This window comes from Neomonachus schauinslandi, chromosome 5, assembly GCF_002201575.2.
Source record: "Neomonachus schauinslandi chromosome 5, ASM220157v2, whole genome shotgun sequence".
In the NCBI taxonomy this organism is placed as follows: domain Eukaryota; kingdom Metazoa; phylum Chordata; class Mammalia; order Carnivora; family Phocidae; genus Neomonachus; species Neomonachus schauinslandi.
In genome coordinates this window covers 61715152-61734289 of record NC_058407.1, presented here as the reverse complement: position 1 = coordinate 61734289, position 19138 = coordinate 61715152, and the positions used below count along the sequence as shown (strand labels likewise).

The window sequence follows — 19138 nt, the reverse complement described above, 5'->3', positions numbered from 1 at the left end:
CTAATGATTTGACTAGGTCCTTTAGATAGCATTTTTATTAACTTTGTTTAAGGTTAATGTTATTAAAGTCTGAAGAATTTATATCTTGTTATATCCGGCAAGTCCAGAAAACAATAAGATATACTTAGAACCAAAGCAGTTTTAAATACAGTTTTATCCTTTCTTGATGAATCAGCCAGTCCATCAGATCTTACAGGACCTTGGAGTCAGCATTATGAAAATTATCTACCATGTACTGTAGATCTGCAGAGGGCAGCTCAGTAAAATTCTAGAATGAATAAATGCCAGAAACAAGAGTGTCCACTGTATGGGCCTTTCTGGATTCCTTTTTAGATGGTTGTCATTTTTAAAATAGATTAGTCTAATCTGATTTATTAGGTATCATGAATATCAGGCTGGCAATTGCAGCAAAAAGTGGCCTATCAAAGAAATATATCTTATTATGACCTGAGGTACTGGTCAACACATCATTGTTACATATACAGGTGTTTGTATAATAATGCAGCCAGGAATTCCCAAGGAAATCAGTTCTTTTTCTTTTCCATTTCTTCTGTTGCTCTGCCAAACAAAACAAAACCCTAAGGTAAACCAAATGTCTGAATCAGTGAAACAGTTTGATGAAACACTGTAATAAGATAAATTATAATCTGCCAGAAACTTTCTTCTCTACAGTTCTTAAAATCTAATCATATCTAAGGGCAGAAAGGCTTTCTGACGTAGCTCTCTAGAAACAATTATTTTCTTTTCAAAACAGCTAGGATCATTCTGGTACTGATCAGATATACTTCTCCAGCTTCATACAAATACGTATCTTCCCTGTCCTCTGAGAGATGGTGACTGTCTCTGCCCTTTACCTTCACAATGGAAGGGACAGCCAACATTACATGGATGACCTGTTATAGTGATTGGCATGGTTACTAGAAAGCTAGCTTTTAAGCCACTGCATGAAGGCTGATCTAATGTAGTATATTCAGGGTGTCACAAAGAGCACAAGCAAGGGGCATTTAAGAAACACGGTGCTGTAATCTTCCATACCAGTATTGCCCACAGTGGAGCATGTAACAGTTACTTTGTATAACCATCTGATGGTGTTTTCTGCCCTTTTTGTTTGTTTGGGAATTTGAATATTGCAGGTTAACTTATAAAGTAAAATTTTATAAGGGCAAAATAAACATAGTGCTATATATGTAGTTAAAATAGTGAAATCCTTAGCATACTTGGAGTGGCTTGGAGGAGAATTAGGGTAGAACTTCAACTTGCTAACGTTCAGTTAGGCCCAGGTTTGACATTTGGAGGTGATAGTTTGAGAGAGTGATGGTGCCTCCTTCCCATGGAGGAAACAATGTCTACAGTACTCAGTGTGATCAGGGACTTGGCCCTTAATGAAATGTCGAATAGAGGTGAATTTGACTTATTTTATCGTGTGGTCCAATTCTAGCCAGATGCTGTGGATACGAGACTGAGACAGGAAAACTCACGTTCTGCTTCAGATGGCATTGCCCCTGGAGATCTGGTCTTTCTACTGCATGCTAGGAATTGACCAGATGAGGTGTTTGGGTCCCAACCAGATTCTTTGGTTCATTGTAGATTTGTACAAACTTACCTGGTCTTGTCATCTATAGAGGTAGGATGATCTGTGGTCATGTTTCCTTCTACTTCTTGAGGTTAATAGGATTGTAGGGTCAAAGTTAAAAGATGTCATGAAGAGTATCTGTTTCTGCTCATACTCTGGACTATCTGTCCAGTAAGGCCCAGCTGTAATGTTTGTAAGACTTTACTCACCTGATTTGCTATTTTTTTCAGGCTACAACTGAGGTGGAAATTAAGAAGAAAGGCCCTGGATCTCTCTTAGTTTCCATGGACCAACTGGCCTCCTATGGACGGAAGGACAGAATCAACAGTATATTGAGTGTTGTTACAAATACACTAGTTGAAGGTATGTGCCCTTGATGTCAGTCCAAGCCACCAAGATATCAATATGTAGTGCGCATGATAAATATAATCCCTGTCCATTGGCCTGAGTTTTGCAAAAATTGACTCTGAACTTTAGGAATAGAGTCTACTGGTTGTAGAAACCAGCATCCCAGATCTGCATGCAGAGACTCAAATAAGGACTTCAGAGCTGCTGCCAGCATCGTACACAGATAGGTAAGAAGAATGAAGGAATGACAGTCAGGGGTGAGCTAGAAGATCTCAAGACCGTAATGGTCATGAGGAGCCAGTGGGGTGAGGCGAGGCGTAAAGGCTGTAGACTGAAGAACTGTGAAAAAAGGAAACGATGGAATCCCCTCCGTGCCCTCTGCCCCAAAACATACCTTCCTCTTTTCCTTGTTAGCTACCTACAGCCCTCTTGGTTTTCCCTGAAGGACTAATGTACTGTGCATTTTGATTGCACCTAATTCTGCCTCTCATCAAACACCCCCACGTATCCATAAATATATTTGATGTGTGAATAGGTAAGCCGAAACCCCTCTTATTTCGGCTCTCTGTGCCACAGGGAAAGAACAGGCACTGTTGAATCATAGTGTATCTGCAGTAACGTTGCTGTCAGTGCTTGTACTTGGTATTGGGTGGCTCCACCACGACACAGCCTGGCATGCTGAGGAATATCAGGATTTTCCATGACCCCACAGTCCCCTAGCAAGTATCAGCTCTCTGTCCAACTGTGATCTGTATTCCAGGCTCCTCTTGCTTTCTCTGGAGGTAGATTCACTGACGGGGTTTTCTCTCACGAGATTCTGATTGATTCTGCATGAATCTTCTTTTGATTCACGTTGATTCAGCTGAGCTGTCCCACTGTAGATCCAGAATATTCTCAAGGCCTCAGATTGCTGTTCTTCAGAGTTCAGACCCCCAGGCTAACCCAACAATAACCAGAGTTCCTGAGATAAGGAGATTCAAAACTATCCTGGTGTCTTTGCGACAAGTTATTTTTTGAGTCATTTGAGCCCAATACCACTTCTACTCTGAGAGAAAGGGAATGAGAGAGAGAGTGTGTGTTCATTCATTCGGCAGGCATCCGTGATAAAGGGAGAATCCCCAGAAAGGAACTCCCCTAGATTGTTTACATTCCCACATGTGAGCAAGGTGTTAGACAGTATGTAGACTAATCTGAAGAATGTATCACGTAAAAAGAATATTGAGTTAACTGTTTTCAGCTGCCTGAACATTTATTCCCGTTTTCCTTTAATTCTCATCGAGGTCATCATCTGAGAAAATATCTTTAAACTTTGTAGTTTATACTTTGAGATCACAGGCAAATAACTGCAGAGCATAAGAATTCCAAGCTAAGGGGGCGCCTGGGTGGCTCAGTCGTTAAGCGTCTGCCTTCGGCTCAGGTCATGATGCCAGGATCCTGGGATCGAGCCCCGCATTGGGCTCCCTGCTCCACGGGAAGCCTTCTTCTCCCTCTCCTCTCCCCCTGCTTATGTTCCCTCTCTCACTGTGTCTCTCTCTGTCAAATAAGTAAATAGAATCTTTAAAAAAAAAAAAAAAAGAATTCCAAGCTAAGAAACGCTAGCTTAAGAACCTTGGCTAATTTTATTCTTTACCTGGAGACAAGGACAGGATTTCTCTGGATATCTGTGGACATCGAGAAAGACAAATGAACCACCTCCAACAGGCATATTTTATGACGGCAAAGACATCAGAATGGGAGAACTATTGATGCAATCCAACAGTTACTCAGTTTGACTACTGCAATGGCCCAGCACAGGGTCTAGTAAAAGTACATGCGCCCAAAATGTTTGTTAGACTGACCCTTGCCGTGCTTGGAGCGGTGGGGCTTCCGTGCTGCGGGCTTCCTTTTGGAGGCCTTGGTGCTTCTATTCCTCTACTGAGTTGGGTAGAAACCACTGGAGCAGTAGCTTGGTCTTTTTCTTCTCCATTTTCTTCCTCTTCTCCCCGTGCTCTTCTTTTTCTTCCTGTTCTACCCTACTCATTCTCTAACCTCCACCCACCAGCACATACATAATAAAAAATAGATATAGGGGTAGCTCAGGGGAGAGAGAGACAGTCATACCTGTGTTCCTGAGTAGGAAGCCATTCCAGTTCTTTCTCCCTTTTTGAAGTCCCAATGTTCACATAGCCTTTGACATTCCCCTATCTCCTCCCCTAGTATTCGACTCCCTTTGTTAAAGCTGATGAGACAGAACTGCTGTAAGCAAAGAACAATGAATGGCTGGAGCTGAATAATGTGAGAGGGAATTAAAGGACATTAAGAAAGATCCATTCCTATTTAACTGCTGGTCCCTCTGTATTCAATGATTGCTACAACATGAAAAGCCAGCATTGAATGAATAATTGTTCCTGCTTCTCAGACTTCAGTTAGGAAACTCTGACGTTGTTTTAATCTTTGGATTACCAAACCAAAGAAGCAGGCTTCTACCTACCTGATATCTTAGAGAGCACAGTGGAGAATTCCAGAAGCGTGTAAATAAGGAGAAAATCCTGCCTGCTGTGTGTCCCCCAGTCCCGTTGCAGACATGCTCACCCGGATCCAGGAAACTCAGCAGAATTTAGTCAGCAGAGCCATCAGCTTGGGGATATTTCAGAGGACTGGGGGTAGGTTGTAGGCAGACTACTATAGTCTCACTTCTCTGAGCAGTGAAGCTGTGGGAGAAGGGGAGGGAGTTGGTGAAGTAAGAATGAAGAAGTGATGGTAGTACTTGGCATTATTGGTTCTCAGGTAAAACAGGTTCAAAAACTGCCTTGTAAAGACAACTGGCCATAGCTGTTGGCTGCCATGATTTGTTGATTCACTCTTGTGTTCAATTGACCAGCCCCAAGTGTCAGTCAGCATCATTACTTACCTGCTGTCTTTCGTGGGTGTGGCTGCAAGCTCTGTGAGGGTGGGGACTCTTGTTCATCAGCGTATTCCCAGGGCCTCACACACTGTAGGTGTTTCAAAGTTGTTGAATTGAATTGAGAGAAGCCCTGCCCTCAGAACCCTCACGGTCTACTAACACCACCATCTTGGAATTGTGAGGCCCTCTCTGAAAACATTCCCAGCACCCCTGAGGTTGAGACTACAGTAATCTCTTGAGAATGTCCAGGAGCAAAGTAAGGGGGACCCCACAAACCTTTGGATATTTCTTTGGATATGTTAACCCATTCCCCCAGACCAAATTCTTAGCTGCTTCAGGCATGTGGGACCAGTAACAGTTTGTCAAGTTGTGAGTCAGTTTATAAACCTCTGTTTTCACCTAACTGATCTTTTCTAGCTCCTAAAGCTCTACATTGTCTTACCGTTTGTGGAACAGAAAAGATTATCCTGGGATCTTACCTGAGAAAATGTGGATAAGATCCCTAGTATCCCTGTAGGAATCTTCTTGATGCCCCATAGGGTGGGGAAACCCTTCTTCAGTGTCTGGCAGAGACTTGGAGCCTAGAGCACTGTACAACACTGCAATTGTGTCTACTGTCAGAGACGTGAACAGTTGCTGCTTTAACCTCCACGTGCCAGTGAACAGACGTTTGGAGAAGGGAGGAGATTAAAAAAAAGGAACGGAACCAAATTTCCAAATATGTACTGTAAGAATTTATGGAAATAAGAGAACCTTTTCATTTTCTTTTTTTGGTTAGAAAACTAAATTTACCTTGGGAAGGGAGGGAGTTCTATGAGGAAGAAGCCAAAGCAAATTTTCTTCACAGACTTCCTTTCCCACGCAGACTCCCACGTGGCGCTTACTGTGGCCCTTAAATCTGAAAAACCAAGGCAACCATTTTCTTAGCAACCAGGGAGCCAATCAAAAACCCAACCAAAGCACCCCATCTAAAATAAAGCCATCACCATGGGCACCATCCAGCTGGTTGGAAAAAGGGAAAGTAGACTAATTTAAGGCAGCCATCTTGTTCTTGGTGAAACATTGGGAAACTTTTTTTCATTCCCTGAATGATTTGATTTTGTCAGCAGAATTGGGTTGGGGTGTGGAATAGATATCCAACCCCGTGGAACCAAGACCTTGCCTCTAAGGATTATCATGCTGACCGGTTTTCAAAGCTACATCTCTTAAAGAACATCCTGGGAGATCAAGGTCCTTGGACTTTGGTAACCCAAGCTATTATATAAGTCATACTGTACTTGAGGAGGGCTTTGTTACCTATGGCCTAATGCCTGGATTGTTGTGGCTGCCAGCTGAATGGCTCTCTTCCTTTAGTGTCTAATGGTCCTTTTTCATCTTTGTTTCGTGAATGACCTTAGAGATCACCATGGTCCATGATATTCAGTCCATGTCCAGGATTCTAGGGAAGTGCCTCAGGGAAGGAGGAAGTCCGTCGTCAGACTGGACTCCTCTTCCTGCATCAACTAGAGCAGTTTTTTATATTGGGGATCACATAAGATCTTGTTGGAAACTAAACAGTCTGTTTTTTTTTTTTTTAAAGCAAGAGAGCCAGGCTGAAAGAAGATAAGAAAAAGGAAAGAAGAGAGAGACCAAGGAAGGGAAGAGGGGAGGGAGGACGAAAATGACGAAGGGAAGGGGAGGGATGAGAAAGAGGAGGAGAAGAGAGAGGAGTGGGACTCCTGTGCCCACCTCAGTGGTGAATGGCGAACTCACTGACTTGTACTTCTTTGGGACCGGAGGGAACAGCCTGCACTGGCTCGCCGGCCACCCGCCCTGCCTCTGCTGCCTAGAGAATGGGAAGAGCGAATGCTTCTGTAGCACTTACTGTAGACCAGGGCGCTCCGAGGCACTTTCACTTTCTATCATAGCCCATTTCATTCTTCCAGCAAATTGAAGTACTGTACTCAGGTTCCCCCACTGAGCAGTGGCTGAGCACCCAGGTACATCTGGCTTCAGGGTCTGTGCTTTTGACTGCTTCTCTGATAATGATTTAGTGATATGATGTATAATATAAAACCCACCATTTATCGAGGACTTGCCGTGTGCCGGGCCCTGTGCTGGCCGCTTTGTGTTCACCCACTCACTTACTCCTCAGTCAGTGGATGAGGATTATAGGACTCATTTAGTCCTATAGCCTGTAAAGGAAGTGTCATTTCAGATGAGGCAACAGAAGCGTAGAGGAATCAGTAACTTGCCTGAGATCACACAGTCGTGAGTGTTGAAGCCAGCTGGACCGGGGAGTCAGATTCCAGAGGCCAAGCTCCTAACCATGATGCTGTGCTCCCAAAACGGACAGATCAAACCCTAGTTTATAACCAGATAGTTGTTAACAGGGAAGTGACCTGGGACTGCCCCTGCCTCCTCTTTCCCTTCATGAGAAAGAAAATGGGGTGGGGGGCAGCAACTACACACTCAGGACAGACAGCCTTCAAACCACCTTTCTTGTGGTGAATAGCAGTGATAACGACCCAGCAGAGGATTAGTAGCAGCCCCCTTTGTTTTCTCCCTGTGTTTGTTCTTCTACTCACTGCAGAGCTGGAAGAGTCTCAGAGAAAGTGCCCGCCATGCTGGTATAAATTTGCCAATACTTTCCTCATCTGGGAGTGTCACCCCTACTGGATAAAACTGAAAGAGATTGTGAACTTGATCGTTATGGATCCTTTTGTGGACTTGGCCATCACCATCTGCATTGTCCTCAATACCCTGTTTATGGCCATGGAGCACCATCCCATGACACCACAATTTGAACACGTCTTGGCTGTAGGAAATCTGGTAAGACAGAATACTGTCTCCTGATTTTATGATCTGAACATGTTTTGCCTGTAGGACATCTTTTTCTGATACTGGAAGCTGGAGTATAGTTGAAAAGAAAGTAATAGTTAATTGGAAGACAAATGCTTCCACATATGGCATAGCCCCAGTCACTTCTGCTCACTGTTGTGATCCCTTGGCTGTTTCCTCTTTCTGCAGAACTTTGAAGACGTCATTTAGGAGCTATTGGCAGAAAACCAGCCATGGTGACAGAATGGGAGGCATGGTGCAGTGGGTTGGTTTCAGCAACCTGAGCCAAGGACTTCTGGATTTTTTTTTCTCATTCTGTTTCTCACATTGATTCCTGCATTACTCCAGCACATCACTTCCCCTTTCACCTTCAGTAACAACCACCACAAAATAGGGGAGCTCTTTTAGTGCATTAAACATAACTATAAATTTGCCTGCACTGTCATATCTTAATTATCCATATGGGGCCTATCTGTGGGAAACTTTTAATTCTAGGCTGGTTTCCCCCTCACATCCAACTTCTGGGCTCTCATCCAGTTTCTACCGTTAGTTGATCTGTGCCAAATTTATTTTAATGTTAGCTTAAGTCATATATTTAATTTATCATATTGTTTAGAAGATAAGAATGAGGTTGGGTTTTTTTAATTGTTTCTGAAGTCAAATAGTTGTGTTTTGGGGATTTTCTGTTTTATTTCTTTAATCCAAAAATCAGGAGTTGATTGAATTTTTATAGATAGGAAAGATTTAGTTGGAAAGAATCTTCTAGGTCATCTGGGCTTCATTATTCCTTAGGAGTTTCACCATGCGCAAGTCAAATCTAGTTGTCTGTTACCTTTTGAGTATGATCTCTGCCTGATGTTCTCCCTCTCCCTCTCTCTCTCTCCCTCCCTCCACACGCGCACACACACACACACATGCCTCATACACACAAAGAGTTTTTACGTTAAGTCCTAATAGACTATTAGAGTGTTATAATATCATTTTGAGTTCTGATTATGAAAACACATGGCAAAGGAGGAGATCCTTTATCTGCTTAGTCCTTGCAGCCTATCCTGTTCCCTGGTATATGTCCAAGATAATTCTGTGGTCTTTCCACTCTCCATGTCTGAGTTAGTGCCACACTTCAGGCACTCACTGCTTCGACGTAAACCCTCATGTGCAGCCTGGTGAAATATGGGTGGTCTTGAAACAGGACACTCTCATAGGCTGTCCAGGAGATCTGCTGACTCTGAAGGGTACCTGACAGTGGGCCGTGTGACTGGCTGACCAGAAGCTTGGCCATCAAGCAACATTTTGAACCAGTCAACAAAATGGTACAGATAAGAGCTTTATTTTATTAGCCAAGAGTTAAGTAATGAAAAATATGACTTGATAATTTTGTTGTTGATGATGGTGGTGGTGGTATTTTCCCGGTGATGGTTTGTTTTTCTTAAAGTCTTTACTTTTACTTGCTTTTTACAGAATGAGTCCTTGATTTTGAAGGGATTTTGAGAGGCCTTTTCACCTACCACCAGCAGAATTGCCCTCAGACCAGGCCAGGAGATAACATTATTTTTCCCTTTCTTAAAAATCTGTAGAGACTTAGGGTTACACCTAAATTAGAGTTGTGAGCATTCGGAAGACTTTGCTCAGAATCACCGAGAAGAAAGAGGAGAGAAGGGAAGGTCAGCAACTAATATTCAGGGATTTCTTGAAGCAAGCTAACCAAAACCGAGCTTTAAAATGAGAAAGCACTCTGGGGGCAAGAATTTTCAAGGGATTGTAAAGAATTGTAAGCATGCAATTAGTAGTGGGGATGGAAAATAGTGAATGGTTCAGGACACTGGACTGGCCAGTAGATTCGAGGTGAGCGTGAAGGGAAAGAAATGAAGAATGGTACCTAGATTTGGAAGTTTAGTAGCTAAGAGGGAAGTAGGATGACTGAGAAAGGAATGGGTTTGGAGTTTAAAATCAAGAGTTCTGTTTTGGACATACTAACTTAAGATATGCTACTCATTTCTAACCACAAATGTTTGCATCTATGAAACGAGGATAACACCATGTCATCAGTAGTTGGGAGGATAAAATGAGAACCTATAGAGAAGTTTTGGGAATAGTGAAAAGCACTCTACAAATCATGGGAACTGTATTAGTGTAATTCAGTAGCTTGGACTTTGGCTTTATTAAATGATTCATTAATCAGGCAGCATCCCATCTAACAAGCAGAGAGGAGCTCCCAAAGGCTTAGACATCTAGAGAGTCTTTGACTAAACCTGAGAAAAAGAAGATGGAAAAGAGTGAGATTGACCAGCTTGTGAAATAGGGGATGATCTTGTCTCACGGTTGGAACTCTGAGGACTTCCCATAGCTGGGACAGTGAATTGAGCTGTGTTTGTCCATAGATACACAGATGGAGGTTTCTGATGGTAGAAGAGAATAGTTTGCTGTAAAGTGAGGGTCCCTCCTGCCTCTTCCACCCTCCCCACAAGGAAAAACATTAATACGAGGAAGAACCTTACAGATAATTCTATCCATCCCCCATGTTCCATAGAGGAAATGGAAGCCCAGGGAGACTATGTGACTTCTACAACTTTTGTGTTATTCAGGAGATAAATGTAAGGATTCTTTTCTTGCCTTTTTTGCAACCATTTGAACACAACAGTGAGTTTATAAGGTGTTTCGTTTTGTTTTGTTTTATTTTGTTTTTTAAGCAATCTCAATCTTGGAGAAAGGTTTCAGGTACAGTCTAAGACAATTTTTTGGAGAGTAAGTTGCTGACACAGCCTCTCAGCCTCTCGCGTGTGTGTTTTATGAACAGTACACTCTCATGCAAAACCACGATACAGCCATCAGACTCAAGAAATTCCTGTGCACCTCACAGACACTTCATTCTCAGGCCCCTTCAGGTTCTGCCAGAAATCCCAGTCATGTCCTCTCTAACAAAAGGACGCCGTTCCAATCTCCTGTTGCATTCGGTTGTCCTGTCTCTTCAGTCTTCTTCAGCTTGGCGGACTTTCTCAGTCTTTCATTGGCTCTCTTGACCTTGGCACTTGGGAAGACTACAGGCCAATTATTTTGTAGAATTCCCTCAAGTTCAGTTTGTCTGATGCTTCCTCACGATTAGACTCAGCTTACACATTTGGCAGGAATATCACACAAGCGAGGCTGTCTTCTCTTTGAACCTTCCAGGTGGCACGGTTTCCATTTGTCCCATATTGGTGATGGTCACTTGGTCAGTTGATGAAGGAGGGGTCTTCCAGTCTTCTCTCCTGTAGAATTACTGTTTTCATCTATAATTCCATTATAGTCAGTAAATCTTTGTGAAGATGTTTTGAAATTATCTAAATTTACTTTTCTTTGTTAAACTTATGATTTATTCATTTATTTATATCAACGTAGACTCATGGCTTTCAGTTTTATCTGGTGGGTTATAATCCATTATTATCATTTACCTAAATGTTTAAACCATTCCTGATTTGGCCACTGAGAGTTCCTTCAAGCTGGTTTCTGTGTCCTGTTAACATATCCTCATTACTTCCTTTTTTCTGGTATCACAGAATATTCCAGGCTAATTTTATATTTTTCCCATCTCAGGCCTGGACCAGCCATTTCTCAAGGAGCCCTGGTTGTTGTAGTGGAAAATGATATTTAGAAGTCAAGATCTACTGGAGGCAATGTGCATGACTGGGCCCTCTCAGTATGGGGCTAGCTGTTTATTCTAGTCCAGCATTACCGGATTCATTCTGGTGTCTCCCTTTCTATAGTTGTAACTCCTCTGACAAAAAGAAACCTGGTTGCCACTATCTCTAGTGTATTTATTTGATCAAAAAACCACTGTTACCTCTTGCAAGGAGATGGTCCTCCTTGCCCTGTTCAGGCTCTGGCTTCCTACGCTAGATATCCAGCATCCACACCAGTGTCCTCCCTGTAGGTTTACCTCTCCCCACACTTGTCAGGCCCTGACACCCCAGTCCCAATTTCTTTGAGAACTGCTACATTAGGACATAAATTCCTAGGTGAATATTTGAGGACACTCACAAGAGCCACATTTATGTACAGTTGTTGGTTGATACTCTGCTTATAATTCTCCTTTTTTCTCCTCCTCAAGAAGCATACCACAGTGCACTTTAGAATGGCATCATAGGGATAGCCTTAAATCTACTCTTTTCCATTTGTAAAAAAGTAGTTCTTTCATACCAGCAAACCCCAAATGATGGCAATCACTGTATGTTGAAATAGCATGGTTGCTGACCTCTGTCACAGGCATTTCTGCCCGGCATCTGGGTGCCATTCATCCCATTGAAAAGCAACAGTACTCTGTCATCGTTGATTTTCTCTTAGGAACCAGAGTTCCCACAGTATAAATATTCCATGGTCAGTTAGCCAGTGCTTATTACTGAGCATTTCCTGTGTGTTCACCAGAACCAACAGGACAGCAAATGCAGTCTCTACTTAGTGTGCAGTAAGCAGGCTGACATTTCTATATAGAGAAACCTTCCATAGGTTTACGCTGAGGGTAAAATGTCTGGCGGGAATTGATTAGCTGCCCTCACTTACAGTGATGTTCCATCTATAGATGCTTAGCATGCACTGTGAACTTTGATTTTGCTTAACTGGATTTCTCTAGGGAATATTTTCTTTCAGTTCTAGAATACTGCATCTTCAGTTTAGAAAAATGGGGAGCCATGGAAAAGTACACAGACACAAAACCTTACAGCCCACGTATCCATTTTGATTTCCATCACACTGTTCTGTTTTGCCATTGCTATACATTCATTGAGTCTGTTTCCAAACACTGTGTGTAATCTAAGTATTTTTCACTATTTCCAGTTTTGTCCTCAGACCATATCTTCAAAGTTTCCTAAAACTGCTTCCTTTGTAAACTTGGTAACCGGGTAGTTGCAAGCTGTAATTTATTATGAGTTTAAAACCTATTACATATAAAGTTCTCTAATATCATAATATTCAGTAAGAGTCTGTTGTTACATGGTTAGCTTAGAATGAGGGTATTGGTCTTGTCGAAACTGGCATTTGTGGGATTTTACTTTCTTACTGCATGTTATGTTACCAAGTCCTATGGGATATAGAAGGCATTGGGAGACACAGGGTCCTCTGAAAGGTAGAAAAGTAGGAGTCGTATAACACTGGGAAGAAGTCATTCTCATACCCAATAAGCTCCAAGCCTAAAACAGTTATTACATCATTGATTCTCATATTGAAATAATCAAAAGGAAGCACCAAAGTCTCCAACAATGAGAAAAATTTTTGAGGGGCACCTGAGTGGCTCAGTTGGTTAAGCGGCCAGCTCTTGATTTCAGCTCACGTTATGATCTCAAGGTCCTAGGATCGAGCCCCATGTTGCAACAGGCTCCGTGCTCAGTGGGGAGTGTGTTTGAGATTCTTTCTCTCTCTCTCCCTCTGCCCCTCCCCCTGCTCACACTCTCTCTCTCTCTCTCTAAAATAAATAAATAAATCTTTAATGAAAAGAAAAGAAAGTTCTTTGAGGATATACTCAGTAGAATTTTATACAAGCGATATAAATGGGAATTCAGAAGCCTATGTAGCAACATGGATTGAATTATGATAAGTGAAAAATAAGACCCAAGATATTATGTACTCTGTGATTTTATAACTCTGTCAAAATATATATGCATTTGAAAAAAACCAGAAAGGGAATACATAAAAATGATGGTTGTATGCAAGATGATGAGACTATACTTTTTTCCCATAATTTATACACTATTAGCAGTGTTCTGTTGCTTTTACAATTTAAAATAAGAAACTCTGCAGCATATGTCAACCTTTGATAAGACACATAATATCAAATGAGGAATAACTGTATATTTTTAAAATAGAATTATAATTCAATGAGTGGTGTTTTTTTGTTTGTTTGTTTTAGGCAAATATCCCAAACATAAACATTCAAAATGACTGCTGACCCTTTAGAAGGGATCCCCTCTGTGGTCTTCCTGTTGCTTAAAATAGCTTTTTAAATGTGATCTTGAACAATGTGAATTAGGTGGTTCTGGCAATGAAGGTGAACGTTGGGACTGAGTACTTGATTCAAGAGGAAAACAAGGCTCTCCTGCATCATGTGGAGTAGTCATGCGACATCTAAGTGCTGATGTCCTCAGATGCACAATTTAATAAGGCTAGCTCTTGCAGCTTCTTGGACATGTTGTATTCAAAGATAATGATAAAGGCATTCTCTTTCTATTATTTCTTTTTCTTACCCCCTGCCTTCCCCTCTTTAGGTTTTCACTGGAATTTTCACAGCGGAAATGTTCCTGAAGCTCATAGCCATGGATCCCTACTATTATTTCCAAGAAGGTTGGAACATTTTTGACGGATTTATTGTCTCCCTCAGTTTAATGGAACTGGGTCTAGCAGACGTGGAGGGGCTTTCGGTGCTGCGATCTTTCCGATTGGTATTCCATATTTCTCCAATTTCTTTTTTACATTTCCTGTCTTGCAGCTACTAAAAAATTTTTGCCTAAGTTAATTTGATGATTAAAAAAATCCTTAGCTATACTCTACTCACAATTCCTGTTGGCAGTTTATTGGCTTAGATACTAAAATCTTGAAAATTTTTCTGCTAAGTGCCTAATATAGAAGTTAGTTTTTAATATCAATCAACAAACAGAGGTCAATTTTAGGAAGTTCCTCAGAAAATAATGGTTAATCTAAAAGATGAAAAAGGATCCTAAGGGCTATTCTGAGGTCTAATGAATTTGCTAGTAAATTTGTTTCTTTATTTGAACATCTCCCTGAAATGGAATTTCTCCTTGTTCAAAGATATCTCTCATTTTTTCCATCATGGTGACACCTTCCAGAAAACAGGAATAAAATAGTATTCTTTAAAATTATATTGAAATTAATTGTTGAACATTGGCTTTTTTCCCATAACATTAGCTGAGGATTTTGTAATGTATTTGAAGAAGTGAATGTTAAAATTACTAAAATGACTTTGAAAGAATAGTTGATGATATCCTCGAAATAGCTTCCCATAAACACAGGCATAAACGATGTCCTGATTAAGTCCCTTGAGAAGCTGAGTTACTTGGGGGATATCCTACTCAGAGCATCAGAACTGGCTTAGGTTCTTCTCTCCCTATTGGGAAAAATACCTTAGCACTTATAACTGAAAGGATTTTAGGTTTTTTCATTAGGATATTCAGCATGTTGAAGAAAGAGAATTGGAACAGAATGGAATTATTTATAAAAGAGAGGTCTTGCTCAGTCTAAGTCACAAATAACATCTGCCAAGTTTCTGGAACCTTTGCTTACTAGTCTTGGGTTAGGATCCAGCCCACAGTAGACTTTTTGAAAATTGTTCTCATTAGCTGGAAGATGAGATGAAGGACTAAGAGGTGGAATTAGCACTAGTATTCCTTATAATTTAAAAAGCCAGTCAGAAAGGGAAAAAATATGAACGATCCAGATATTCATACAGAGAAACACCTGGTAAATCTTGAACTCTCAGATAAGACTAAAGCTTTTAATCGGGAAAAAATGTTCCATTCTGTGCTGTTGCCTTCTACCAGAATTCCTATTAATCCTGTGTTAGTTATTAACCTATGACATCTGAAGATGATCTCATCATTATCATTTCATTCATGGGCTTTATGCATTATGATTCTCAGACTATTAGCTAAGACCTTGTAAGTCATTCATTACAGAATATAGAAATATCATGATTGCAGGTAACAGAAGTTCTGTCCTCTGAGTTAATATCATTATAGGCCCTTTTCATAAGATGTTTGGTATATGTGGAACTGCACCTACTAGGGCATTGTGCTCTTCCTCCAAGTTATTACAAGCGTATCTCAAAGTTTCATATTGATTATTTATTGGCAAGCAAAAAGAGAGGTATTTAGATTTTTTTTTTAAGATTTTATTTATTTGTTAGAGAGAGAGACAGCGAGAGAGGGAACACAGGCGGGGGAGTGGGAGAGGGAGAAGCAGGCTTCCCGCTGAGTAAGGAGCCGGATGTGGGGCTCGATCCCAGGACCCTGGGATCATGACCTGAGCCGAAGGCAGATGCTTAATGACTGAGCCACCCAGGCGCCCCAAGATATTTAGAATTTTTAAATGCAGTTTTTTTTAAAGAGTTATGATTTATTTTTCACTGTCCTTACCATCCTGATCTTTTGCTTTACTACAACTCACATTTTCCTTCATATGCTCCTTGAGAAGTCAAGGCAAAATCAATAACAAAGGGATATATTCATGTATGGGTTCTTAAAAAGTGGATTGAGGGGTACCAGCGTGGCTTAGTTGGTTAAGCGTCCCAACTATTGATCTCAGTTCAGGTCTTGATCTCAGGGTCATGAGTTCAAACCCCCTGTTGGGCTTCGTGCTGGGCATGGAGCCTACTTAAAAAAAAATAAAAGTTAAAAAATAAAACATAAAAAGTGGTTTGACTCAGAGACTAATACAGGGGGCTAGAGGCAATATTCTTGATTCCTAGTTTAAGTCTTTCACTTACTGTGAAACTAATCCATTTTCCCTGGCTATGCCTCACATTCTCCCATTTTAGTCTAAGACAGAAAGTCCTGGGAACTTCCCAAAGGTGCTCAATAGATTTAAGCTGATCTCACTAATTTTATATATTTTTATTTTAGCCATGTGGAAGAACATGGATTGAGTATCATTTGATTTTTGTTTTGTTTTTTTTCCCCTTAGCTCCGAGTCTTCAAATTGGCCAAATCCTGGCCCACCCTGAACATGCTGATCAAGATTATTGGAAATTCAGTGGGTGCCCTGGGCAACCTGACCCTGGTGCTGGCCATTATTGTCTTTATCTTTGCCGTGGTAGGGATGCAACTCTTTGGAAAGAGCTACAAAGAGTGTGTCTGCAAGATCAACCAGGACTGTGAACTCCCTCGCTGGCACATGAATGACTTTTTCCATTCCTTCCTCATTGTCTTTCGAGTGTTGTGCGGGGAGTGGATCGAGACCATGTGGGACTGCATGGAAGTGGCAGGCCAGGCCATGTGCCTCATTGTCTTCATGATGGTCATGGTTATTGGCAACTTGGTGGTTAGTACTAACTTGTACAACTTTTCATTCTTTGCCCGGAACATCTTAACCCTTGACCCAGATGCCCAATGGGCTTGGTCCTACTAGCTTCCATGTCTGTGCTGGTTTTTAGTCTTTCTTGGCTCAAGAACCCTAAGGTACAAATGAGGGAGAGGAGACTGCTCTTTGCAGAGGCCTGCTGAGTCATAAGCCCCACAACCTGTCAGCCCTTTTTCATAGTTATGGAAACAAAACTCAGCAAAGTTAAGTGACCTTCCTGAAGTCAGGCAACTGGTAAATGTCAGGGCATGTATTAGATCCTGGACTACAAAATCTATGCTCTTTCTACTACAGAAGTATCCTTCATTTAAATTAGAATTTCTCAACTTTGACCCTGTTGGCACTTTGGGTTAGATAATTTTTTGTTGTAGGATTATCCTATGTGTTGTAGGATGTTGAGCAGCATTCCTGACCTCTACATTTTACTGGCCAGTAATGCCCCCCCCCAACCCTAATATGTGACAACCAAAAATGTCTCCAGATGTTGCCAACTGTCCCCTATGAGGCAAAATTGCCCTCCATTGAGAACCACTGATCTAAACCGACGGAGGGTTTTATCTAACTTGTATAAATGGCTAATCACTTTTTTGCTTTACTCTGATCTGTCAGCCTGCTGTCTTCTGCCTCTGTATGTAGAATATTCACCAACAGAGATTTTGACGCCATGTTTCTCAAAGTGTGGTCAGAGGACTAGCAACAATGAGATCACTTTAGAGTATGTTAGAAATGCAGAATCTTGGGCCTCACCCCGGAACTACTGAATCAGAATCTGCATTTTTAACAGGACCCCCAGGTGATTGACATGCACACTAAAGTTTAAGAAGTACTTGTCTTTCAGGTCAGGCCCAATCCAACTTGCAAGTCTAGAGCAAGGGGGGCTGGAAGAAAGCAAACCCAGATAACCCCCGTCAGCTCATCCAGAGCAGTTTTCCTCCTTTTTGTGCCATAGAGAAGCATGCCAGGAAAGAGTTCCAGCTCACCAGCCTCCGAACCAGCCGTGCTACCCTATTCTTTCCTATGATCTGTAAGAATAGACACTGTGATGTTTCTGTAATCCCTCCCTTTCTCCATTCCCGACCATCCTTCCCTCAGTGCTACTCCCGCTAGCCTTCCCACTTCTTCAGTGAATGCAGCTTTGCCTCCTGGTACATAGTGGGATCCACATTTCCCAGCCCTGACCTCGCCCCCCTTTCTCCATTCTCCTCACTTGTCTCCGCATCCTCTCCCCATGACTCTACAGACACCTGAGCATGTGACTTTATTTCTGCTTCTGATGACACCTTTCCAGGTTCCCCTTTGCTCAGTCCTTCTGCCCACCTAATCTCTGGGAATCTGTGACTGTAAGTCTCTTCTGACTCTCTTCTCTCCCTTCCCAGTAAATTGTCTGATGCCTTTCATACATCTTCATAGTATTTCTAAGATCTTCCCCATCCTTTCCATTCCTGTAGCCCATCCAGTATTTTTAAAAGTGTGGTCTGAAGATCACAGCCATCCAAGTTTCACTCATTAAAAAAGGCTGTCCCAGGGCCTATAGCAGATCTACTGAATCAAATCTTAAAGGTGAGGCCAAGGAAATATGTATTTTTTCATGTAACTCCCCCACTCCAGGAGATTTTCATGCATGCTCTAAGGTTTGAGATTACAATAGCCTAATCCAGACCCTTATTAACTCATGCAAGTAACAGCTCTAACTGTACGTACCTGGTAGGAATGAGTTTCTCAAATCTCTATCATCTCTTACTCCTTTACTCAAAGACCAATAGTGAATCCAATTACACAAAATTCAAATCCCTCAGCCTGGCCTTCAGAGCCCCCTCCAACTCACCCCCATTTTACCAACCATATTCCTTTGTAATTCTACAAATGGCCCGAATAATTTGCATACATAAAGTTCACTTATTGTTTCCATCCCTCCCACTCTACCCATACTATTATCCCCACCCAAAATGTGTTGCTTGCTCTTCTTCAGAAGTGTGACAAAGTAAGGGCCAGGTGTAAATCAAGAAGTGAACACCTCTCCCAATTTGTAAAGTAAGTCTTAATAAAAATAAATTAATCTTAATGTCCAATGTGGTAAAATAGGCTATTAAAACATAAATAAATAAAGCTTGCATCTGATGGCTGCACACTTAGATATACAACAGAACACAACAGTCACCATCACTGTCTTATTAAGCTATTTTATTTTATAAATGTTAGGAAAACAAAGGAAATTAATTCTTCAGATGACATGAGCTGTATTTCAATTCTTCTTTCTTGATTTGTTGTAAGAGCTCATGGCTCTCCAAGCCCAGTTGTTTTTCTCATGTGGGTTCTCCAAGACGTCCACTGCCCGTGAATACATGGCATCTGTCCCTTCTTCAGTCCTCCCAGTAAGCCATGTCCACCTTTTTCTTTGGTTTGAGGGGGAATTGTTTCCCAAGATGGATACAGTTTTTATTTTATCTGATTAT

General features: G+C 41.5%; 1 protein-coding gene across 5 annotated transcripts in view; it reads left to right on the top strand.

The window, feature by feature from the left end:
* Nucleotides 1–19138, top strand: part of SCN8A (sodium voltage-gated channel alpha subunit 8) — a 114673-nt gene that overhangs the window by 67110 nt on the left and 28425 nt on the right. For all 5 annotated transcript variants that reach the window (XM_044914840.1, XM_021704929.1, XM_044914839.1 and 2 more), the window contains exons 12-15: nt 1804–1936; nt 7378–7616; nt 13859–14032; nt 16290–16646. In XM_044914840.1, the coding sequence (XP_044770775.1) occupies nt 1804–1936; nt 7378–7616; nt 13859–14032; nt 16290–16646 (903 nt within the window). The remainder of the gene's footprint in view (nt 1–1803; nt 1937–7377; nt 7617–13858; nt 14033–16289; nt 16647–19138) is intronic.